We start from the raw sequence: 16,215 nt of genomic DNA, 5'->3' as shown, positions 1-16,215 counted from the left end.
GTTTGCGAGCCTGGAAGAGATGGGTCAGACCTACTCGCGAGCCTTCGAGGCGCAGGTCATGAGCCCCGATCACTTTATGCACGGGATACAGAAGATCATGACCAACGACAGGGATTTCGTGCTCAGCGTGTTGAAGAACAACAATCGGTCGATTGGCAAAGTGCTGGACATACTTCGAGGAAATTCTCTATAAAGATATAGAAGGTCGAGGAGCGACAGCAACAACAACAACAACAACAACAACAACAACAACAACAACAATGAACATTCCTTTGAGCAATACGGATGTGGAAGCACAGCTGAAGGATTGCCCTGGCTTCGTGGGTGTATTCAGCTATGACCTGCTACCTAGTTTGAGGGATCTTGAGTTCTGTGTTGTAAACACCGACAATGTACTACCCCACTACGACCTGCCCGAAGGCGGACATCATTGGCTCACGGTGTGCAGAGAAGCTGCTCGCGTGCTAGTCTTCGACAGCTTCGGTCGCACGTTGCGTCAGATGTCGTTGGACTATACCGAACCGCATCTGAAACGCTGCTTTCTGGATGCTTACACACCGGAGTGTACCCTCTACACTAACACTCAAGTGCTTCAACACCCCAGCACTGCCGTTTGCGGACATTATGCTATTCTTGTCGGTCGACTCTTCTCCCAGCGTGGCATCGACGCAACCCTAACAGCCATCTCCAGTGTCTTCACAGACAGTACTCTGGACAACGATCGGAGGATTTTGGGTGGCGGTGATAAACCCGAAAAGTGGACGGAACGGCTTGCGCATGACATGCACAAGCAACGGCGCGTGCACTTTCCGCGACGACGTGTGATTGCACGTGGTCTGGACGATACGTGGAGTGCAGACCTGGTGGACATGCAAGTATTTTCGAAGAGCAACGATGGCGTCAGATACCTGCTGACCGTAATCGATCTTTACAGTCGCTATGCATGGGCCATTCCGCTAAAGGACAAGACGGGCGTGGCCGTGAGAGATGCGTTTCGTCACATTGTCGCGACCAGCCATAGAAAGCCCCGAAAACTGTGGGTTGACGAGGGGCGAGAGTTTTACAATCACACTTTTAGAAAATGGCTACAGGACAACGACGTTCACATGTACAGCACGCACAACGAAGGCAAAGCAGTGGTGGTTGAGCGGTTCAACAGAACCCTCAAATCTCGCATGTGGAAACATTTCACTGCAAATTCGACCGACGTGTTCGTGGACGTGCTACCCCAGCTGATGAAAAACTACAACACTACCAGGCATCGTGCCATTGCCATGACACCCAGTGATGCGTCTAAAAAGGGCAACAAACCCCACGTGCAAGGTCAGCACACCGTCGTGGGGCCTAAACCCACTCCCAGTTTTGCACCTGGTGATGAGGTCAGACTGGCGGTGAGCAAAGGCCATTTCGAGAAAGGCTACACCCCCAACTGGACAGAAGAAGTGTTCGTGGTGGATCGAGTTCTACCCACATCCCCAATCACCTATGGAGTTAGTGATCTCATGAACGAGTCCATTGTGGGAAGTTTCTACAAGGAGCAACTACAGAAAACCGTGCAAACTCAGTTCAGGGTGGACAAAGTGCTACGCAAGAGGGGCAGCAAATCCCTCGTGCAGTGGAAGGGCTACCCGGAGAAATTCAACACCTGGATAGAGAACAGTCAGCTGGAACACATCAAGACTTGAGATATTCTTCTTTTGTTTTCTCTGTCTCTTTTTCACTCAGAATAAATTCTGCTTGAAAATATAACCGTATGCAGAAGATTGTGATCATCATCATCACCCAAAACATGTGCTTGTGACCATTCATCTGAAATGTGTGTGTGTGTGGGGGGGGGGGGGGGGCTATTGCCGTTGCAAAATGTATATATTTAGGTGAGAACACTAAGGAAGGAAGCCTGGGCTAATAATAATAATAATCCTCAAGAGTCAAGAGTTATATGTACAATCCTGTGTGTGTGTGTGTGTGTGTGCTACAGCATGAAGGCTAGTATTACATGCCATGGAGCAACAATAAGTGGGTGTACACGAATGTCAATGATATTATTTCTATGCACCTCGAAGAAGCTCTAATCTAATCTAATCTAAGCTGTCAGTGTAAAGGTAGTTACTGTACACACACACACACACACATCACTTTGACTGCGGAATATCACGATGGCCAAACGCCAGAGTGGAGAAACCGTCTGCTAATATATAGCGTTTGCTGTCGAAAGGAGAGAGAGCCAGCTTGGTCGTCGTCTCTGTGTAGATCCGGTGCTCATGACTGCGCAGGTTGGTCATCTCCCGCGAGCTGGCTGTCTTCTCCAGCAGGCACTGTCTGTAATCGGCAGTGGTCAGAGCATGGGTGACGTTCTTCTTTACGCCTTTAGCACGACGTCCACTCGCCTCACCGTCGAAACAATATACTTTCGATCTCAGGCCAACAAACTCGGTCATGAGCTTGCCGCCGAGCTCGTCCTTCATTTTGCCCACCACTTTCTTGTTACGATCCGAACGTAGCGGGTGGCCTGCTGGATAGTTGCTCGTGTCGTAGAGCTCGTGGAGATCAGCTTTCATGTCCTCGTACAGATCGTCGGTGAGGAAATTCAGTATCAGCGAGTCCGTGTCTGTGTACAGTAGTCGCACCCTGTCGCCGTACTTGACCTTCAGCTGATCGTAGAAGAAGCTATACATCAACTCCTTGCTCAGATCAAGCACGGCCATTCCCACGTAGACGGGCTTGTTAAGGCTTACTTGCTTCTTGCGGTTCTCTACCGCGATCAACTCGTTGTCAAATGCGACATATCTCACAAATGTGGGCTTGCTGATAGCTCTCACGATTTCTCTTTCCTCGGACCCTGCACGGAGCAGGCGAATTCCTACTCGGCGGCGCACATTCTCCATGGTTTTTCCAAACACAGCATTATTCATAAGTTTGAAAAAGTCGCGTTCAAACTCGTTCTGCGCAGCCTTGCGCAGCTCGGTATTAGCCATGATGTAAGGCTGCATCCAGGCTTCTTGCTTGAATCTGAGAATCCGATGAACTGCATCCAGTTTCAGACCCAGACGCAGATAGAGCTTGAGGTTTCTGTAGTGCAGCACGTAGTGAGACTTGGGCAGGAGATTGGGCACGAGTTTGGAGGCAGTAAGGCCGCTGACTGGTACGGATTCACGGAGCTCAAGTTGATATGGTGACAGCATGCTCTCGTCGATCGACATCTTCTCCGGTGCGGGCGGATAGTCGTTTAGATGGTGGTGGCGGTCAGCAGGAACGGAGAGATCACACTCAACCATGTAGCCTTGTTCCGACTCATCGCTGGTGTTCAGCACACTTTCTATCACACCGGGAGCAAGGTCACACCACTTGAAGTCCGTTATGGGAAGACGCTGGCACATTGCCCAACCGTATAGATTGTTGGCGTCGAGGTATTGGATGTAGCTGCTGGGTTGATCCTGATTAAACTCGGTCATGTGCTTGTTGTTGGCTCTGCAGTGACGTGTGGCGGCCATGGAGACACCGCCGCGAAGACCACGTTCTAGGAATAGATGCATGTCGTTGTCGCTCAGAAGAGTCAGAGAAACACGCGTCATTTTTAGAAGGGCGTCCCAGGCGAATCCAGGTAGAGTTAGGTAGTGTGCAGGATCCAGTCCATATATTCTCATGGCAGTGCGACGGAAGTTTTCAAAGATATCAGCGAGCAGGTTCACATCAGTTTGGAGGTAGAGATCGTGGTAATCGCCGAGATTATGGCAGTCGAACGTCTGCCACACACGCTGTCCATGTGCATAGTCAGCTTCACTAACGCTGCTGTTGGAGAGGCTCGAGTGGAACTCAGCTCTGGGAGGTAGGGAGGTTTCAGAAAACCGGTCCATGGAATCCATGTACTCATAAGGGTACACGCCCTTCCTTCTCAACAGTTGGAACAACGCATCGTCAGGCATATCAGCGGCTGGAGCAGGAGCAGCAGTAGCGGTGGCAGTAGCGGTAGAAGCAGGAGCAGGAGTTTCAGCAGAGGCAACAGCAGGAGCGGTGGGCGATGTACGAAGCTTAGACAAGAGCGAGCGCAGATGCTGAAACGCTTCGTCGGGCGTGTTGCCTGCCAGTCTGTCCAGCGATGAGTTCAGAAAGGCAATGCTGTCAACGAACTTGAAGCGTGTCCACTTAAAGGAGATGTATCTCTCCATGTTAGTGGCGATCACCTCGATGCCACCCACCTTCCTTTTTCTTTTCCTGTTCTTGTCATCAGTAACGGTTACCACAGTAACAGGTGTAAGACCGATGTGCGAGATCAGGAGGTGAGCATCGTAACCCTTCAGATTGTGGAAGAACACAGGAACGACCTGGTGTGCAGGATGGATTTGCAACTTCAGGTTACACTCGCTGTGAGCTGCACCACGGAACCTCCCGGTCACATGATCGTGATCTCGTACACGGTCATCGTCTAGCTGCTGCTCGCAAATCCAACAGTTGGTGGCATTGAGAAATCGCTGCTCGTCATCTACACTAATACTCAGAGGCACGGCATCGCGCAGGTCTTTGGTAATTTTCTCGTCCTCCTTCGCAAGAGAAGAGAACAGCTTCTCAATAGAATCAGGCCCTGGGTAGGATGCATACCCGCGCCCACGCGCGCACACACACACACACACACACACACATACACACGCACGCAGAAAACGAGAACAAAAGTACAACACTCTGGAATTTATGATAAAGGGATACACAATAGGATGGCTAAAGTCAACTAGCCCACAGGCAATCAGAACCTTCTGGAAGGTTTGAAGTTGGTGCCCATTCCTAAGAAAATAAAGATCGTGCAACACTCTGGAATTTATGATAATGGGATACACAATAGAATAGCTGAAGTGAGCTAGCCCACACTGCTAGCCCACACTGCTAGCCCACACTGCTAGCCCACACTGCTAGCCCACACTGCTAGCCCACACTGCTAGCCCACACTGCTAGCCCACACTGCTGGCCCACACTGCTAGCCCACAGATAATTAGAACCTTCAACTCACTTGAAACAAAGACTTGAAGTGTAATTTGAAGACCGTCTATAGAGAAAAAGATAAAAAAAGCAGGGCATAAAAGAGTGGAGATTGACTGAGCTAGCTCATGATATTGAAAGAAAAATAAAATCAGTCAATACTACTACCACCCCTGCTAGTAGTCAATGATGTTTTATTGCTTCAACTGCAATGTCAAGCTAAACGGTCTCAAGCAGTTGCTGGACCACCTGATGGGCCGACGCCACCGTCAGATAACGCAGTTCCAAAATACTTTTGTGGATTGCGACATGTGGTAAGTTGTGAAATGCGTGATTTGTACAGGGTGATTAAAACTGTTTTAGGACGGACATATGTGTGTGTGTGTGTATCTGTGCCTTTCGAACAGCAAGGAAAAATCAATAAAGCCGGACCACTGTGTCGATCCGAGTCATGTGGAAGCTGCATGCAAACAAGGAGAGGCATTTTACGGAGATATGAGATCCACATACAAGCTGCCGGAGCATACGTGGCTTTTGTAAGTGCGGGTGTGTGCGTGTTGTATTTCGTTGTCAAGAGACCTGTTTCAAGTACACTGTACATCTTCAGCCTACTTGCATTTATTATTATTATTATTATTTTTTTTTTACATCTGTTCAACTTGAGTGCGAAGTACTTGATAAGTAATTGGTGTTACAAAAATTTCCTGGTTACACAGAATGCTCATGGTACATCTACTAATGTTTTTTTGTTTTGTTTGGTGTGTGTGTGTGTGTGCATATGTTTTTCAACTACACACACGACCAGCTGGTACGGCCGCGATAACAACTGGGAAGTGATCTACAAGTAGCCTTTCTTTCACTCGAAGCCATATGCATGTAACACATAGCAAATGATTTGTTTCATTACGATTAATTCATGAAATAATTACAATGATTTATTTCATTACGATTCTTTCCTGAAATAATACGTGAACAATATGACCTACGTGTGTGTGTGTGTGGTGATGGAGAGGGAGGTACTAAGCAAGTGCTACATCGTGTTGAAAAACACGAGCACGAGAAATAGCATGCTAAAGTAGTAATAGTAAAGGTTAGTGGATAGATGAAAGACAAGAGTAGGTGAGGTAGAATGGTTGAGGAGAGAGAGAGAGAAAATGAAAGAGAGAGAGAGAGAGAGAGAGAGAGAGAGAGAGAGTATATGTAGAGACGAATACTAATCAGATGCTAGAGCATGTTGAAAAACAGATGAAAGACAAGAGTAGGTGAGGTAGAATGGTTGAGGAGAGAGAGAGAAAATGAAAGAGAGAGAGAGAGAGAGAGAGAGAGAGAGAGAGAGAGAGAGAGAGAGAGAGAGAGAGAGAGAGAGAGAGTATATGTAGAGACGAATACTAATCAGATGCTAGAGCATGTTGAAAAACACGAACACTGAAAGAGAGAGAGAGAGAGAGAGAAAATGAAAGAGAGAGAGAGAAGTGAAAGAGAGAGAGAGAGTGTATGTATAGATAAATACAAATCAGATGCTTGAGCGTGTTGAAAAACACGAGCACAGAAAAACAAAACAGTGCTGGAGATTATATACAGGTAGTGCTAGAGTTAGGGATGAGTACTAACCAGACATACATGTGGCTAATGGATGCACATGTTACACACACAGTTCAATTAAAGAGCTCGTCGAACTCATCAGCGCAGTCGTCTTCGTCATCCTCCACCTTCCTGGATTTCTTCGCGAAACCCTCGAGCAGTTCATCGAGTTCCTTCTCTCCGATGTCAAGTGTTACATCAGTGTCCTCCAATGTCCTCAGGTGAATATGATCAACCTCTTCGGCATAGACTTGCGGGATGGCTGCCAGCAGACATTTAAACTTTCCTGCAGCTCTTATGACACTGACGGTCGAGGGACACACTAACACTTGAAAGGGTTTGTCCAGCACGAAGGCTTTCGCCCCCACCATCTCACTTCCTCGCACATATACCGCGGTGACAAATCTCCTGTCACTGCCAGTCTCGCTGTCAGATGTCCGACAGGATTGGGGGAAGAAATTCGTCCCAATGCGCTTCACATTCGCACATGTCACAGCACGTCGCACTGTTGACGAGCACTTTAGAAGTGATCGTACAACTTCGTCGAGCGACATCTCGATCTCCACCCTGATCTGCTCAAACCTATCTTGCCGAGCCGTTGCAGTGGCGGAGAAAGCAGGTAGAGCGAATTTTGTATGGTGAAACCTGGCTCCTGGTGAAAGACGACTGTGAGTGCGTCCAGTAACCTTGTGCTGCACTTGAGCACCTTTCTCAACACCATCGGTAATAATAGTGAAGGTATCCATAGCTTTAAAATGGAGAGACAACGATTTACACTAGGTAAAAGGAAGAAGAAGATTCAGGTGTTGATCGGAGGAGTGATATGGTCCAGAGGCGAAGAGCACGGCCTTTTATACACCACAAAAGACGGGTCAAGCGAACAAGTCAGGACAACTCAAATGGGTTGTGGTGAGTCATACACAAACCAACATGTAGGAGTTGCTTCTTGCACGATGAAAACAAGTTGGAACAAGAACTGTGTTCAGGGGGACAGTGCTAGCTCCTGCACGTACATGTCCGCGGAGGAGATCGCCTATCGCACGATCACAGCAGTCAGCAACATAAACCATAGCCTCCCCAAAGGATGTGGTGACTCAGACATGCACAGGTGCCAGGGGTGTTTACGACAAGACCAAACATCCTGAAACAAGAACGGACAAACTCAAGAGGGTATTTTGATCCATACACCCAAAGGTGTATGAGTTTCCTTATTGCACTCAAAACAAGCCTGAACATGAACCATGATCCCACCATCTCCATATTGCAAGGAGATGAACATGTTCCGACAAAGTATAAACATACAAGAGGGGAATGGATTACTCATCACTTTCCGCAGATACAGGTTCAGACAGGCCACAACACTACGTAAGGTGCACGCATACAGACATTAGTCATCACACACACACACACACACACACACACACACACACACACACACACACACACACACACACACACACACACACACACACACACACACACACACACACACACACACACACACACACACACACACACACACACAGAGAGAGACAGTGACACCATGTACCATGTACAATGTAGTATGATGTACCATGTACTACACCCACACACACACACACACACACACACACACACACACACACACAAGAGTCACATGCATGAACCTTTGGGATTTAACACCATGGGGACACAAGGAGACACGCCTCCATAGACACACGCCCCCGGTTAACACCTCCTTCTTTAGCTCCTCCTCCCACCGGAAGCCACGCCCTCTTTGCGGTCAATTAAGCTAATTAGTGTTTAAGTGGGTTCAAGGTCAAGTGGGGTACTTGAAAGTTCAAGTGGGTTCAGATCTGGGCCAGAACCCCCCCCGCCTCTACTACTGCACGGAATTCCCATTGTTCTCCTATACTTGATGGTGTTTATTGTTTATTGCAGATGCCTGCTGCTATGACGACGTCTGGTGCCATAGGGAACCCATGACTACCGGTAGTTATGAGTACATGATTGATTATTGTATTGATTGTATGCCTGGTCGTCTGTACCTACACGATTAAGGGATCGTGTGCTGTAACTACAGGTGCTTTTACATGTACGTGTTAGTAGTGTCACACTACTCACCAGGGAGAACAAGCAACGGGCGTCGACAGCGCTTTGCTGCATCTACACATACCTCAAGATTGGAACGCAGTCAATTATTATTTGATCAAGAACTTTGAGGGTTGAGAGAGAGAGAGAGAGAGAGAGAGAGAGAGAGAGAGAGAGAGAGAGAGAGAGAGAGAGAGAGAGAGAGAGAGAGAGAGAGAGAGAGAGAGAGAGAGAGAGAGAGAGAGAGAGAGAGAGAGAGAGAGAGAGAGAGAGAGAGAGAGAGAGAGAGAGAGAGAGAGAGAGAGAGAGAGAGAGAGAGAGAGAGAGAGAGAAAGCTGTGTTGCGACTCCGAGTTTGACGTTAATTAAGTCACGATCATCAGGCAACTCATGTTCCAAAACAGGGAGCCTGAACATAAGAGTTGTATAATTCTATCTTTTTTCCACCCGGGGCGTCCCGGAAGCAATCCATGGCAGTGGAAACATAGTAGCTAGAGACACACGAACAACAGCCCAAGTCCCAAGGCTAATTCCATACTTTTATCACACAAGAGAGATTGGAAGCTTTGTCACAACTCTGAGTTTCACGTATTACTACGATCATCAGGCAAACCGTGAAACTCAGAGTTGTAACAAAGCTTCCAATCTCTCTCTTGTGTATAAGGCTCTGCCCCACATGGGTATTAAGCACTCTTCGGACAGTGAAGCACACCACTTGACTACTTTTATCACATCCAGGAAAAGGTTTTTTAAATATCATACTCTGAACTCTATTCAAGTACATCATGCACAGCTAGTACATGTATGTGATATAGTGAGCATACATGTACATGTACATCGTTGTAAGCTCCCCATAGTGCTGGACTGTAGGATGTGGTTTGATTGCAACATCAGACATTCACACAAAGCCATTTCCCCAGAAACGGTGCTAGAAATAACGCACTAGTTGTGCTCATTAGTTGTCCGGTCTAGCACAGTGCGCTCAGGTCAGGATATGAGGCAAGCCATAGTGTGCTGTTATTCCACACTAGAGGATGCGTCAAACCTTGCTTGAAACATGCACAGGGGCCCTTTGGGCACGGAATTGCCTCCTTCTTCCATATCTGACACACGGGAGAGGTTTGTTGATTTTGAGTGGTTTCCACTGCTATTTCGGGTCAGCGGCTATGTCAATGTCGAGGACGCATGGTCTTCGTCACTGTTACCCACTCGGACGCCAAGCGAAGACCAACACGAATACAGGCCCGACTCATCACCTAGAATCAGTGTAGACCAGCAAACATGCAGGAACGGCTCACCGGCCACCACCAGAACATGATTGTGCTGTTGTCAGGAGTTTGTGTGTTTAGGAATCTGTGTGTTTAGGAATCTGTGTGTTTCTCCTCTGCATGCGTGTTGTTTTGTCGATCTCCCGCCTCACAGTTACTAACAAGAAGTTCAGAAAGGACAGTGGTGTATTATGTTCCTGACTCGCGGCAGTCTTGCGAATAGCTTGGGAGAGTATTTTTGGGTTAGGACCGGATTCTGCAGTGCACGCAGGCGTTCTCCATTACCGACGGGAAAGTGGCACTACCAGTTAGACTGTTTCATTTTCTCGGAACCGGTCGTGACAAGAGCAAGGTGTCGTCGCATCTCGTGATATCGCTGCTCTCCAAGCATTCTGCTTGTACTTGTAGGTGTATGCTACAGGTTGGCTTTCAGCTCGATGTCACTCCGTTGTCTCATACATTATGCATGCTGATTGAGCATAGATCTACGGCTCTCGGTCGCCCTGGTGGTGGTCAGCTGTCAGTTTGTCATTCTTCTCCCATGACTGCGCCACCCAACGCGAACTCGCCGAACAGTTCGAGCGTGAAACTCCCTATGGTTGCAGGGCCGGGGATTTATGAGCGTAGATTCTACTTGGAGAGGGGACATGGACGTCCGCTTTGCGCTTTACACATGAAACAAACACGAAGCCACGTGTGGTGACCTGTGAAAAGCCATATCTCTCGTCCTGAGTGTCGACAAGCATCACCGCATACCGAGCGTCTCGCGTCCGAGAGGTGGTCCTACCAAGCTCCGGTCCTGAGCCTATACATGTCTATGCAGTAGATGCGGATTTCCCTGATAGTGATACTATCGCAATACACTTGACTAGCAGTAGACTCCACTGCCGAAGATCTGCTGCTGCTGCTCACGCCAAGGACGGGGATAGGGATAGAGGTGTATCCGCAAACTATACACACACAGACACACACACACCACACACACACACACACACACGCACACATGAGCATCGTATTATTATTACTAGTTGTATGTGCACTGGGTATGTTGGCTATGTTAGCATGGAAATCAATACGATTTGGTGCTGGTGACTCCCCGATTGTGCTGCAACAAACACTGCACATGATAGTGATGCATGTAGATTTGTTGCAAGGTAGAATTATCTGACCCTTGCTCACTAGTGCACTGTTGCGTTGGTGTGAGTCGAGCAGACCCGAGACCGGCTGGTTGTGAACCTCTTGGGTGCATGCATCCCTAATCCTGCCTTCCAGGCCCAGGAAAATACTGTCGCCCGGCTGCACTCAGCAATAGGACTAGGCTCAATTAATTTTCAGTATTGACAAATCTCGAAAGTGTGCAGCAGCTTTGTTTCGACTTGTTTCGAGTAACAATGTGACTAGCGAGGAAAGCAAGAATCCGGCTACCGTAGCTTGGAAGCTACGAGCGGCATTCATCGCCCAACCACTCGCCTCGCCGAGCGCTTCTAGGTTGCAGTAAGGGAACCGCAATGGATAATTCGACGACTAATTCAACGATTACCATTTCGACCTGTCCGTCATTCCAATTCTTCGATTGCTGTAAGTTTTGCTCGGAAATGTGTAGGTAGTCATGTACCGTGCATGATTAGAAGTTGATTTGATGGCGTGTTGGAATCTCCCAAACCGACATGCACACAGAATCCATCTTGTCGGGTAATTTGTAATATTTATGATGATTTTGTTTATCCGGTACACACGCCTGCCTCTACAAGACTACATTCGACAGCACCATAGCGATATGAAAATTATAGCCGAAACTACATACACGTGTATGGTTGGGTTGCAGTATAATTCAGGAACGCCTTGCTTTACCAGTAGACCACAATTTTTGTCCATATTTGCTTCTTTCTTCTTTTCCTTTTGACTTCCTACTCTTTTCCTTGTAAGCCGTGGTTGGCTATAAAAACCCTGTAATCGCCATGCAAAGTGGTCATTGGCTTCCCCAGCCATGTTTTGCTTGGAATAAAATAAAATAACTCCCCTCAGCAGATTTGGACCGAGCACTGTCTGTAACTAGGATTTGCCCGCGACGAGGAATTACCCGCCGTGGCTAGGCATGGCCCGTGACGAGGAATTACCCGCCGTGGCTAGGCATGGCCCGCAACTAGGAACGACGCAATTAGCTGCGAACATACCGTATCTCCGGGGTGTTGACTACGTCGGGGTCTAAGCCGCACACCGCCCCCCCCCCCCCCTCAGGCCCAAAATTCGTATTCTTGTTGCCATTCAGTGTAAGCCACACGCCTTTGGATTTTCTCAACGTAATAAAATGGGTATCGGTACATACAAGACGTGGAAAAGTTGAGAAGCACGGCGGAAGTAAATAAAAAATTGTTGCCTATTTTTTCCTTCACCCAGAACTGACAACATGTAGAAGCTTTGTGCTAGCACAGTGATGGATTGCAGGGCATGAAAAGTAGTTGAATGAGACCACACATCCATAACACGCATTGCGTGATGTAGCGCTGGTCGATTCAAATCCAGGATTGGGAATCTAAGCTGCAGGGCGATTCTTGAGTAAAAAGGCCTTTTAAAGTGCAGCCAACACTCCGAAAATACGGTACATACTTACTGATTTCAAGCAAACATGATAGAATGCCACTTCATAACGTTCACAAACTTTCACGGGAAAGTAAGAAAAACGTGTGCCGTCCAAGTTCTTAAAAAATAATATTATGCGACTGAGTTTGAGAGCTTTCAGAAATTTCCAGTGCAAGTATGACTCAGCAAGCCTTCCTGTGTGTATGTGTGTGTGTGTGTGTGTGTGTGTGTGTACATGTGTGTGTGTGTGTGTGTGTGTGTGTGTGTGTGTGTGTGTGTGTGTGTGTGCGTGTGTGTGTGTGTGTGTCTGTGTGACTGTGCATGTTCCGTTCCACACACACAGGGCGACACTACGTCGGGGCAGGAGCGGCTGGCTTTGTTCTCGGCGGCATTCTAGTGTTCATAGCGATATGTGTGCTGCCAAGGTACTGTTGCCGTCGTTACAGGAGACGACGGTCAAAGAGAGATCGTGATGCGGAATCGTCGTCCATGTTCAATACACAAATGTCCACGGTGACGTCGACGTCTCTCTCCATACCTAGTTTCTCTCGCTCGCTGGGCGGGGGCAGTAGTAAGACTTCGACGCATCACTCGGGCGTGCCCAGGCGAGCGATGGTCGCCGCGGATCTGTTCGTGGACGATGCGCCTACGCCGGGCGTCCCCGTTGCTGCTAGCGACGGCATCGGTCACATCGACGAAACCATGTTCTCGATGGACACAAATTGTCAGCCATTGGCCCGTGGAGCAGCGGCGGCCCATGAGGCAGTGCTGGCAGCGAGTCAGTCTTCTGCGGTGGCAGCTCAAGCTGCGCCAGGCAGCACTGGGACGCAGCAGCCCAGGCGCCCATCCCTGTCTGTAGAGAGCAGCACCGGGCAGCAGCAAGGCGTTCGGAAATACTCCCCGGGCACCGACCCGCGGGCGCTGGCCGAACCCGAACCGGGGGCAATGCCCCAACCTCCCCCGGACCACCCCGTCGACCAAGCTAGCCGTGTGTCGGTGGGCAGCATAGGAAACCGAATGCACTACATTAATCCGCTGGAAATGTCGGACAGGCAGAGTTCCGGGGAAGCAACCACCAGCGTCTTGAGTTCAAGACAGTCGAGTTTATCATTGACTGAGAGCGCTAAGAAGCAGCAGCTGCAGCAGCAGAGAGAAGGTGGAGCAGCCTCAGCAGGCGTACCAGTTGTATCACCTCAGGCCCGCTATCACATCATATCAACGAGCTCAACATCCTTAGTACCGGTGCAGACATCAAACTCTCTATTATCGAGCACAAGTGATCCGTATCATTCTCTTGCCGCTGATCACCACCCTGACGGGGCCAGGAAACCTGATTTCGACAACAGAAGCCTGCAACGCCGCTCATCTCAACTGGATGACTTTGCACCGCCGGGCTCAGTAGTCCCCGATATGACCAGCGATCTAGCGTCTGTTCTTGCAGCCGCTGCCGCAGCTACCTCCGCTGCTGCTGGTGCTGCTGCTTCGTCAGACCCGCTGGAAAATGCCGTGGCCGAAATGCAGAACCTGGTGACGCACGGCAAGATCCCGCGTCAGACGGCACCACCACGGCAGACGGCACCACTGCGACAGACGGCATCACCGCGGCACGCTTTCCAGCCGCAGACGGCTATCGACGTCGTCGGCGGCATTGAGCAAGGCAACATCGTGCGCCAGCTCAGCCTACAGAACCCGCAGGTCGCCCACGAGCCGTTGTCACGGCGAGGGTACAGCCAGCCAACGTTTCCACCAGTTGAGGTGCAGATAGGCAGCACCGCGGTGCAACCAGCTAATCTGGGCCGCGATGCACGGAACAGACAATCGGCGATAGCGGAGACCGGAGGCCGATCATCAGTTACCGTGTCACCGGTGAAGTTGAACAGACACCCTCTCAATCAGCTAGATTCCTTGGCTAGCCCAGTCGCAGCCACTGCCACTGCTGCTCATCTGACTCACGAATATGCGCCGGGGAACACCAACGCAGCATCACCGGCAAGCGCCCACGGAAGTACCGCCTCACCGAAATCAATAAACTCCCGAGGGCAAGTAGTGCTGATTGGCTTAGGCGCAGGAGCTGCTGGGCAGGACGCATCGTCCGACGAGGCGTTTCCGAATCCCTCTCGCTCGCGCGACCGGGATCGAACCACGTATATGTCGGTATTGAAGGAGCTGACGACAAAAGATGCTGCACGCAAGGCTAATTAACTTAATGGCCATGCTTGTATGCACCTATCTTGACAGTCCCCATCTGGCATGGGTGTATACAAATTTACAAACTCCATGATGCAATACTCCGCGATGTAATCGCCTATGACGTAATCCATTACACATAGACATGCATATTCCGGACTGGACACATGCTACACCATTCTACTTAGATAAGGTATTGCTGGCAATGCCTTCGTGCACACCTAGTTCCGCACAACACAGGATGCTTCAGAGTATTCAATTCGGAAATTATCGCTAAATCCTCGTCCACCAATCCGACAATTCAATCTGCACCCCAGACTTGTACAAGGAACTATGAGTTTATCCGATCTATTTGCTATCCCCTTTGTAAACCGGCTATATATTTTATACCCAGCAGTTGCATAACGCTACTGCCTCTCACTACAATACTATCACATGACTATTCGTCTCAAACAAAAACCTGATGGAAGCCAAACTGGCAGGTGCATGTGTGCGGCTTACGTGCGCGTGTGCAGGTGTGTATGCTGGTTGCTGTGTGTGTAGCCATCCATACGGATAGAGGGCATCCGGTGTGCATTAACCTACTCTGTGTGTGCGTGCGCGCCTTGCGTTTGTGCTTGAATGTGTGCGTGCAGGCATGCGGAAGTGGATGCGTGCGTGCATGTGCGCGTGGATGCGTGCGTGCATGTGCGCGTGGATGCATGCGCAAGTGGACGCATGCGTGCCTGCATGAGTGATCGCCTTCATGTCATACTGGACATTGGTCAGTGCAACGGCGAGGACGGAGATGGTTCCTTCTTGCAAAAACATGATGGACAGTCTTCTCTGGGTGCTGCCTACTGCCATTATGATGAACTGTTGCTAATGTTTCTTTCAACCGGCGTGGCATTGATTAATAAATGGTCCCTGTTAGCAGACTTCACAAACAATCAGCAAAACATGGCCTGCCCGGCATACGCATACAGTCATACATATTCAGCATACTGGTAGCATGAGCGTGACAAGGACCAGACTGACGTTACGGTGCACCTCCTCCGCAAGTGCTTTCCGCTAGTGGAACCAACGGGAAAGCCATTCACACTTCCCTGGATCTACGAGCCAGGAACAGCCAAGCTATGCAGAGCGCTGTTGCTCCTCATACTGACCTCTCCGGGACTGCAAGTGTCGCAAACTGATTGAGGCCTCAGCCTTTTATACCCCTCTATTTTTGGACACCGTACTGCACATGGTACACTGGGCAAACTGGACAGGACGCTCTTGACAGGCGTCGACAGGCCGCGTGATCTATCAACTTGACAGGAGAGAAACCTGTGCTGTAGATCTACATGACCAGTGAATGCACGTGCAGCGCTGCAGCAGCAGTAGCAGATCAGCCTGAAGCTGAGATGACAGTGCAGGGCCTTGAGGGATTACAGATCGGCAGCTGAGCTAGGGTGCAGGGGCCAGCTGACTTGGTGATAGCATCTCTTGGTCAGCCACAGCCAGGTTTCACTGCAACCAAGCCGTGATGAATTCATAATGACGACACAACCAGCAGCAATGCTAGCCGTGGTACAGCCATG

At 49.3% G+C, this 16,215-nt stretch overlaps 2 protein-coding genes across 2 annotated transcripts; one reads left to right on the top strand and one right to left on the bottom strand.

Moving 5' to 3' along the window:
• Positions 1–2,132: 2,132 nt before the first annotated feature.
• Positions 2,133–4,774, bottom strand: LOC135828072 (uncharacterized). The gene is made up of 2 exons (XM_065340505.1): positions 4,771–4,774; positions 2,133–4,579 (listed from the first exon to the last, which is right to left on the bottom strand). Exons 1-2 carry the CDS (start codon positions 4,772–4,774, stop codon positions 2,133–2,135), a joined length of 2,451 nt encoding a protein of 816 aa, XP_065196577.1.
• A 6,124-nt stretch (positions 4,775–10,898) lies between these two features.
• On the top strand, positions 10,899–15,092 carry LOC135828766 (uncharacterized). The gene is made up of 2 exons (XM_065341192.1): positions 10,899–11,464; positions 12,810–15,092. The coding sequence occupies exons 1-2, from the start codon at positions 11,395–11,397 to the stop codon at positions 14,666–14,668; spliced, it is 1,929 nt and encodes a 642-aa protein (XP_065197264.1). The 5' UTR covers positions 10,899–11,394; the 3' UTR covers positions 14,669–15,092.
• Positions 15,093–16,215: the final 1,123 nt, after the last annotated feature.

Source organism: Sycon ciliatum, chromosome 12 (assembly GCF_964019385.1).
Source record: "Sycon ciliatum chromosome 12, ocSycCili1.1, whole genome shotgun sequence".
Taxonomy (NCBI): domain Eukaryota; kingdom Metazoa; phylum Porifera; class Calcarea; order Leucosolenida; family Sycettidae; genus Sycon; species Sycon ciliatum.
The sequence above is the reverse complement of the archived record's forward strand: the minus strand, read 5'-3'. Positions and strand labels throughout refer to the sequence as shown.

What these genes read in the sequence shown, in the direction of transcription:
- LOC135828766 (XM_065341192.1), top strand. Translation starts at nt 11,395, where the DNA reads ATGGATAATTCGACGACTAATTCAACGATTACCATTTCGACCTGTCCG. An exon ending in ATTCCAATTCTTCGATTGCT is followed by an intron (nt 11,465 to 12,809) that starts GTAAGTTTTGCT and finishes CCACACACACAG; the next exon opens with GGCGACACTACGTCGGGGCA.